General features: G+C 43.4%; 1 protein-coding gene across 1 annotated transcript; it reads right to left on the bottom strand.

The window, feature by feature from the left end:
* Positions 1 to 207: 207 nt before the first annotated feature.
* On the bottom strand, positions 208 to 1,504 carry ADM (adrenomedullin). The gene is made up of 3 exons (XM_077820387.1): positions 1,407 to 1,504; positions 1,040 to 1,180; positions 208 to 559 (listed from the first exon to the last, which is right to left on the bottom strand). The coding sequence occupies exons 1-3, from the start codon at positions 1,502 to 1,504 to the stop codon at positions 208 to 210; spliced, it is 591 nt and encodes a 196-aa protein (XP_077676513.1).
* Between the last annotated feature and the right edge of the window lie 7,896 nt (positions 1,505 to 9,400).

Below are 9,400 nucleotides of genomic sequence, written 5' to 3'. Positions count from 1 at the left end.
CGGCTGGTGCCGAGCGCCTCCGGGGCCCGGCAGCTGCTGTAGCCCCAAGTCTGGGTGTCCAGGACAAGGCCATGCAGGGTGCGCGCCCTGCTTCCCAGCTCCGTCTCCGAGGCTGCCCTGCCCCACGGGCTCCCTGATGCTGAAGCGCCGGGGAAAGCCACCATCCGAGGTGGCGCCAGCACGGTGCTTGGCTGCTCCGCTGCAGCTCTAAGTCCTCCTGAGAGAGGGGGCGCGGAGCTGCGCCTGCAGCCGGCCCGGCTGGCCCGGGGCTGCGGCGCTCGTGCTGTCCCGGCGGCTGGGGCGCAGGGCGAGCCACGGGGACTGCGTCCGGCTAGGGGCTGGCACCGAGCGCCGCCTGCGGCCGTATCCCAGGGGGCTGATCTTGCTCACAGGGGCGGCGCCGTCCTTGTCCTTGTCCGTCAGCTGGTAGATCTGGTGGGCCAGCTGCTGAATCGTGCAGGTCCCGAACCTGCAGCCCATCCTCATGGCCTGGAAGTGGGGGAAGCTGTTCATGCTCTGGCGGTAGCGCTTCACGCGGATGCGGGCATCCTCTGGGGCGCTGCAAGACACGACAGGAGAGGAAGAGGACGTGAGAGAGGAGCAATGGGGCTGCGGAGCAAGGGGACTCTCCTGGAGGAGGAATAGGGCTCCAGGGCTGGGGGAAGCCAGGCGTCAGCAGTGCGTACAGGGAAAGGGGAGGCTGGCCAGTGCTTGCACTGGGTACAGAGGAAGGGCTATAGCCCAAAGCTTGCTGGCTGTAGGAGGAGGTGACCTCGCAGTCTGCTGGCTGATACTATTTCTGTGTATCCGGGACTCAAGTTCCCATTTATATTTGGCTTTCCACAGCAAACGTGCTAGTCTCCCTGCAGCTACAATGGGGGCCGCTGGAGCCAGATCCCAAGAGGTTTCACAGTCCATAGTCCCCCCTCCCACGGCTGGGGACATCTAGGGTTCAGCCAGCCCGAACAAGGGAGACTGAAAACTTTCCACCTCCTTGCGCAGGTGCCCGCCTGCAATACGTGTGTGACCGCGAAGTTACCTGGGATACGAGACTCGGGGATCCTCCTTCACGTCCTGTGACCGTATGAGAGGCTGCACGTCCGCAGCTGCCACTTGCCCGATGAACGTGCTGGGGGGTATCGCGTCGCGCTTGGCCCGGCTCAGTGCCCATTTGGTCCATCTGAAAGGAGCAGCAAAGAGGGGACGGGCTGTTAGCGAGAGCCCACAGTGCGGGAGCCAAACCAAGCACAGGCTAGGGGCTAAAGGTTCTCCCAGAGCAGGTTTCCTAAAGCGATGGTGTAGGGCTCAGGCACCGTGCTATTCCCAGAGGAGTTTACATCTTCTGACCTAGGACGGACTATTCGCCATTTCTCAGCCTCTGCAAAGACGCACATTTGGATACTTACTTTCTTTTGAATTCTGAAGCGACCTCTAGCCGTGCAGCATCCACCCCAAGGAAGGTCACGGACCCGAGATAGAGGAGGGCTATGTGAACCAGTTTCATTCTGGCTGAAATCCTGGTGGAGGAAGACGAGAAGAAATGTCATCGGAGGTATATTTAACATAGACGTTGTATTCGGTTACAGTGAACTCTACGCCTTGGGATGGTCCCCAGCCACTGGGGACTTCGCGTGTGTGCTAAACTAAGCGCTAATATTGGCTTAGCAATTTATCGCAGAGTAAATAAGAGCCCCTCCAAAGTTTGCTTTTGTCAAACATTTTACTTGCTTACATGGCTGAAGGCTAAAATTGTTGTCAAAAATACCCCAAAGGGGTTAGATTGGGATTTCATTCACTCACGCGATTAGAAAAAGCTTGCTACTCAGTTTTTAAAAGCATGCAACGAATTCCCTTACCAGCCTATATATAATTGCATTTGGTTTTAACCCTTGACAGCTCAGCTTTCTTAACTCGCATAGAAAACGATGGTTTACATTGCAAGCTGCAGCTGATACCAAGAGCCAGTGCAAACCCAGCAGCATAACTTCATGCATTTAAAAAAACAGCCCGATTTGGTAGCTACTCGCCCCGCAAATTCCTCTTTTTAAAAGATCCGTACCTGATAACGATGATAATCCACTGAGTAAAATCTTTGTATATTACCGATCCCAAGTAGCAGTTTCCCTCGCAGTCGCTCTGCCCGTCTCCGTGTCACTGAGGTAACCACTGGCTGTCCTGCGCTCCACTTCACACTTTTATAGAGCAGCGCCGCTGGGGAGGGGGAGGAGCTTCGTATGACTGGTCTGACTCTTTCTTCCCCCGACCCCCCGCCTGCCCCATGCAAGTCTAGTATTAATCATACCGCTGCCAAAAGCGGGGACTGGGAGCAATCAATACTAGGGCAAAAGTAAGATGATTAGCAAAAAATATCCCGTACAAGCTTGTTGGCGTTGTGCTAATTATCAAAGGGATTTTAGGTGTTGGTTCTTAGTCATTGCATGTTGCAACGTTCATTACAACTTACAATATCTGCTCTATGGACGAGTCTGTATTATACCCGGAACACTCAATACCTGTTGGTCTAGAGAGTATAGATACAGTATATAATATATAGTTCCTTCATAGAATATAAACACTATAGATAGAGATTTATAGATGTATTGTAGCTAGACCTGATCATTTAAAAAATCCGTTCAAGTGCAGCAAGGCAAAATTTTTTTTAAATCTATATTTGGAAAATGTGAAGTGCAATGGATAATGTTAATGAAGAACAGGCTCAGTTACATAAGTAAGGAGATGAATACATCATCCAGCATTGGTATTTATTATACACCCTAGAGCATTTCTGTCTGTTGTTGATCGTTTTAATGTAGGCTGACATTTAGATATTGTTAAAACATTAAGTTGAGAACAAACATTTAAAGATTAAAAGGAAATTGTACTGATATGGAACTAGAGACACGGTCATCTAAAATATTAAAATCTATAGACTTTTTAAAAAAATGTAAGGGGAAAAGTTGTCATGGGCCGTTTTAGCCCTGATTCTACAAACACTTAAACATATGCTTAACTTTAGTCATGATAGTAAAGTTAAGCACGTGCGTGTTTGCCGGATCGGGGCCTTTGTCAGTATTCACCATAGCCAATAAAATATAGCTTTGTTCTACAATAGTGTGACATCTCTACTATGAACATTTCACGTTTCGGTTTCTTTCTCTCTCTCTTCCCCTCGGATTCTTTTTACTAGAGAACACTTTTACTCTGTACCAGAATGAACCAGACTTATCCGCTGTTGCAATGCAGATTCTTTAGCCTAGCACTGACATTTTTCCAGAAGGTCCCCTGGTGTTTCTTGCTGTCTTTGCCATTAAGAAATATTGAAGGATAAGAACTGGATTCAGACTCCCGAGACATTTAATTCACAATTCTGCCAAGAGAAACATTATTTCGGAAATCAGGTGTGTATACGTGTGTGATGCTGTCCTTTTTGGTAAATTTGGCGTGTGTATCACCGTTGGAAAGGGATGTGTATGAATATGATAGAGACTTTCCTTTGACTGCACAGCTGACTCAGTCTAAGGTGATCCCTCCCTTGCCAGCAGCGCCCAGAAGCATCCACGTCTCACAGCAACCCCAGTGTACACACCTACTTTGGGGATAGATTGCTAGGCTGGTGGCAAGGTAGTAGGTGGTTGGGGTGTGTTGGGGCGTTGCAGGTGATTTACAGAGGTGCATTCTCCGGGTTAACACGTCTCCCTGAAATTGCGGCTGCTACAGTGGAGGCAGACAGGGCGGTCACTTCCCAACACACATTGTCTTTCTCCAGAAAAAGTGGGACGTTTACACGTTGGGATTTTAATACAACTTCAGGGCTTAATCCTGCAAACATTTAGGAATCTGGGTAGCTTTACTGAGTAGTTCCATTTCCTTTCATACATACTGTGTCCCCAAACAGAGTTAAATAACGCAGTAGTGACAGTTAAAGGATCCGCAGAGAGAGGGAACAATTAAGAAGTAGATGAAGGAGAAAAGGAATTAAATGAACATATCACTCATATATAATTTTTAAAAATTAATCTTTCACTGGGGTTATTTTATAGACAACACCTAGAGTAAATAGTTGACAAATTAACATACACTCAAATGATCATTTATGCAACTAAAGCTCAAGTGACTACTAACCCTCTGTTTAAAACCTTCCTTAATCAGCAAAAATACATGATGAAGCTGACCCTACTTTTTCTGAGAAGGCAGGATTTAATGTTAATGGGCATTGCTTTGGTTTCATATTATTATAATCCTCCGGCCGTTCCAGTAAGAACACATTTCTGCAAATGTGGAAAATTCCTAACTAAAATAGTTAATTAAAATTACTGGCCAAAAGAGAAATTCCATTCTTTATACTTTTAGAAAATATAATACAGGAAGAGTCCTACATGGATTTAAGATTTGTCATAAACCACTCACCGCTTTGTGTCACTTAACAGTGTCATGATTAAAAGTCTGTTCATTACAAACACCATTTCAGTGATATATAAATCATTTTAACCTAACATGAGATTGAAACTTGGCACTCAATTTGTCAACCTACTAGTGTAGTTTGTGAAAAGGGCTGGAACAGGTAATGCTGATTTTAGGTCTAACATGAAAACATTGCTTTCTGAATTCAGATGCTTGTTGTCCTTCCTAAGCATAAACACACAGAGAGTTTAAAAATGAATTATAAACACTGAGTTTGTACATGGGGTAATAGTGCCTCTTTTATTTTGAAAATTATTTCTCCAATAGCCAAGTTATTTACACTTTAAAAAAGAGACACATATATTTTTGAGGCAACATAATTAAATACAGTGGAAAATATTTCTCCTATGAGATGTCCATTCTCTCATAGATACTAATTCCCATTAATTGGGAAACTCACTGGTCTGGAGGAAGGAGTGCTAGGCTAGATGTTAAGAAGTATGCATTTTTAATCTGTTACTGACTTGCTGTTGACCTTGGGCAAGTCACTTTAACCTCTCTGTATCTCAGTTTTCCCATATGTAAAATTGGATTAACAGTATGTACCTTCTTTGCAGGGAGATAGTGAGGATTAGTTAGTGTTTGTACAGCACTTTGAATAGGTAAAGTGCTAAGTATTATTCCTGCCATGACAGTTTCTGTAAGATCTCTGTACATCAATGGGAAAATAGGGTTTTGCCCAAATTCCGTATGACTTATGCAAGAAAATCTCTCCTTCAAGTCAGTGGGAGATTTTCTTGTGCAAGGAGTTTGGAGTTTGGCCCTTAAGCATGGACTGATATTAATTTAATGACATTTATATGCAATTTACTTTGTCATACTACATATTACAGTGAATCTGAAGTTGGACTAAATATATGAATGTAAGTATTCTACAATATGTAGTGTGTAAAATCCCAGCCAAAGTCAAAGTGCAAAACTCTTGCTTTTAGTTTTATTGCTTTTCAGTTAATCTGGGCCAACATATTCTAAAGTGACTAGTGATATTAGGTGCATTGATTTTGTGGGTGCCCAACAAGAGATGCCTTAATGGCATCTGACTTTCAGAAAGTGGTGAGAATCCAAAAATTGAGGAACCCAAAAATCCCTGGACACTTTTGAAAATCTAGGCTCTGGGACTTGTCTATAGCCCTCAATATTTTGAATGTTCCATCTACAACATAAATTCACTCAATGTTCTGAGAGCAATTTTTAATTTCCAGACAGAACAGGATGAGTTCCTCTCCCTCCCAAGGAGGAAATATGATCTCATTGTTGAGGCATTGGACAGAGATTCAGTAAATGTAGTTTCAGTTCTCCACTCTACCACAGACTTCCTCTGTGACCTCAAGCAAGAGTTTCTCTCTCTCTCTCTCGCTCTCTGCCCCTCTCCTCATTTGTAAGATGAGGATACTATTACTGGATGATACAGGGATGTACAGAAGATCACTCCATAAATATTTAGGAGATGGTCAGGTACTATGATGATGGTAAAAGCGGCAAAGAGTCCTGTGGCACCTTATAGACTAACAGACATATTGGAGCATAAGCTTTTGTGGGTGATTACCCACTTTGTTGTTGCATCCGACGAAGTGGGTATTCACCCATGAAAGCTTATGTTCCAATATGTCTGTAAGTTTATAAGGTGCCACAGGACTCTTTGCTGCTTTTACCATCATCATAGTACCTGACCGTCTCCTAAATATTTATGGAGTGATCTTCTGCACATCCCTGTACCAGACTAACATGGCTACCCCTCCGATACTTGATATGGTGATGGTCACCATATGGTACCCAAACAGGTAGTTTAGTTAAGAAGTGAATTAAAGTTAAGAAGTGCTTTTTCTTTTGCTTGGCTGTTTTTAAGGCATGCCACCCTGTGCTGTGAGCCCACTAGATTTTACAAGCTAATCAAGATTTAGCTATGTCTGTTTGGATGGAATAGGCAGGAATGGTGAAGTACTGTTGCTAGCAGTGCTCATGAGACACTAGGTATATTTTTTCTCCTAAGTGCATACTGAATTAATACCCCAGCAAAGTCCTATATAACATTGTCCTGCTAGAGGTGCTCTCTCAAATAAAGTGCAAAAGTAGAGGTTCTGAGATTTGTTTTGATAAAATAATTCCATGGTACTTTTTGTAAAATTAGAGATGTTAATCCGAAACTCCTGGTCAAATTCCAAATTAGGTAATTACATTCTGCCTATATGAACTCCTCATGCAGTTTCAGTTATACAGAATATTATTCAGTCCCTGTTGTAACCCTCTTGCTGTGCATGGTCAAACAGTTGCTGTGTTTCACCCTAGTGTTGACACTATTGATCCACTTCACAGAGGGGCTGTGTGGCTTAATTAACAAATGCATACCTTTTTGCTATTTCAGCAATGCTTTTCATTCAAAGATCTCAAAGTAGTAAAATGATACTATTTTTAAGGCTTTTTACCCCTAAATTTTCAAAGCAGCTCTTTAGGTTTCAGTCATTAAAATCTATGAGAACCATGCTGCCAAAAACCTGCATGCTCATTTAAAAATGTACCCTTAAACTTATTCTAGCTACTCTACTGTTCAGGGGGAACCAAAATAATCTAATAAGAACCCCTACAGCTCTTCTTTTTCTCTAAGCGAATATACAATATTTTAGATTCATCTTATGCTCTTGTCTTTTTTACTGACGCGTACACTGCATTTTATTAGGCCTAAATCTTGCTATCTGATAATACTTTATAGGAATGTTGATTACCTTAAGGGATTTGGGGGAGCTGCTGCCCTCTACTGGAAAGTAACAAGGATTTTAATGATCCATATAATTTGTGGTCCACCCCATCTATACTAGGAAAGTGTTGCTTCTAATTATGTCTCTTCTGAATGTAGAGTGTAGTTATTCAGTATCTGAGATATGGACAATAATGTTCCTATACAAAACATGTTTATTACTGTATTCCATATCCTAACTTATGGTGGAATGATGAGAAATAAATCCAACTGTAACCTAACATTAGAACTAAACAGTGATTCATAAAACTTACTGCTGCAGTTCTTACTATTGTGCTGTAAAACATGTCTGGGATATAAATGGCGGTTTTTATCTTATACTATTTTTGGCATACACTCAACCAGTTAATGGAGCAATGTCTTTTCAAGACACACTACATATCAGCATAATCTTTTCAGGGGCTAGTAGGCCAATTAGGCTTTGGAGTAAGAGCAAAAGGCGTCAGTCCTATTTACACACTATAAATAGCAACCTGAAATCTTCCACTTAACTGTAAATGCTCTCTACAGGCTCTTGAAGAATAGCATTTTACTAGGATGTCACACAAATGGGTAAGCAGAAGACCAACAATATTAAATAACAGAGATACTGCAAGTCTGCACTTGAATCACAATCATCTTCTCAAAAAGATGATTGGTTTCAGAGTAGCAGCCGTGTTAGTCTGTATTCGCAAAAAGAACAGGAGGACTTGTGGCACCTTAGAGACTAACCAATTTATTTGAGCATAATGCATCCGATGAAGTGAGCTGTAGCTCAGGAAAGCTTATGCTCAAATAAATTGGTTAGTCTCTAAGGTGCCACAAGTCCTCCTGTTCTTTTTGCGAATACAGACTAACACGGCTGCTACTCTGAAACCAATCATCTTCTCGATGAGGATTTAAAGTGACACCAGCCTGTGATTTTTTTTGCTCCTTGGGTGCCAGTGCCAAAGCTGTACTCCACATGAAGCCTAAATGTGGAAAGCAAAGTTGGAAAACCTGTTAATAAATATGTGTGGGAAAAGATTTCTAGGCACATTAAGATTTCAACTAACATGGTTACCGTATCTCATCACAGTATTGTAATAGCAATTTGGGCCAGAGGCAGCCTGCCTCTCTCTCTCTCTCACACACACCTTCTGCCCCAGATTTTCCTGCTGACTTTATTGCCAGAGACAACTCAGTACAAGCATAAGAGTCACAGAGTTACTAAAAATAATTAAGGGACTCGGTGAATGCTGTGCCATGAGAACTGCACTCAGTTTAGGAAAGCCTGATTCCCTCCCCACGGTGGCATGTTCCTAACATCCAAAAGAAAAAGTAAACAGGAAGCTTCCTGGAAATTCCGGGCCACTGAAATTCCATTCTTGAGAAGGAACTCAGGGAGGTTATTTTAGATACCCTGATAGTTCATATTAAGGCATTTATTTTGCATGCACTGAACTATAAATGCATCAGCAAAATATTATACAAAACAAGAGGACGATGCGCTTTACTGCAAATTCTGCAACAGAAAAGGTCCTAATCCCAGGTTTAGGCGCTGAATGAAGTCAGGGAAGATATTTTAGAAAGGCCTTAGTTACCGGGAGGTTGGTTTCTTTTTTTTTTTTTTTTTAAGTTTTCATGCGTTAAACTCAAAGTGCGTTAATAAACTATAAATACAAGGAAGGAACAATGTACATCTTGAGGCAACCTTTACAAGAGAAAATGATCTTTGGGTGGGTACCTTAGAGAGATACATTACTTTTTTTGTATGCACTAAAATTCATGGGTAAACTACCTTGCTGCAACCTTTGTAACAGGAAGGGAGGACCCAAGCTCAAGTTCAAGCGGAGAATGAGAACACGCAGGCACGTTTATTTTTGGGAGAGATCTTTGCATATCTATTTGTTTGCCCGTGCGATGTGCTGTGCATTCGCGAAATGCAAATACAGCGGGAGGACGCTGCACCCCGCCCCAGCCTTTACACCTAAAAGGGAACGCGTCCCGAATTCACTCGCCCGCTTTTGGCCGCGGTTAGCCTGCGCGAGGCGGACAATAGCCCCCCACTGCGTCTCCTCGCGCTGCCGCCGCCGCTCCGCGTGCTAATTGCAAACCCTGCAGCCCACGCCCAGCCCCGGCGGGGTCACAGCACAGAGGCCGAGGGGGCGCGCAGGCGCAGAGCGCGGCTGGGTGTCCAACATGGCTGAGGTGCTGCTGTTGCTGCTT

Source organism: Eretmochelys imbricata, chromosome 6 (genome assembly GCF_965152235.1).
Source record: "Eretmochelys imbricata isolate rEreImb1 chromosome 6, rEreImb1.hap1, whole genome shotgun sequence".
Classification (NCBI taxonomy): Eukaryota; Metazoa; Chordata; order Testudines; family Cheloniidae; genus Eretmochelys; species Eretmochelys imbricata.
This window is presented reverse-complemented; position numbering and strand designations above follow the sequence as displayed.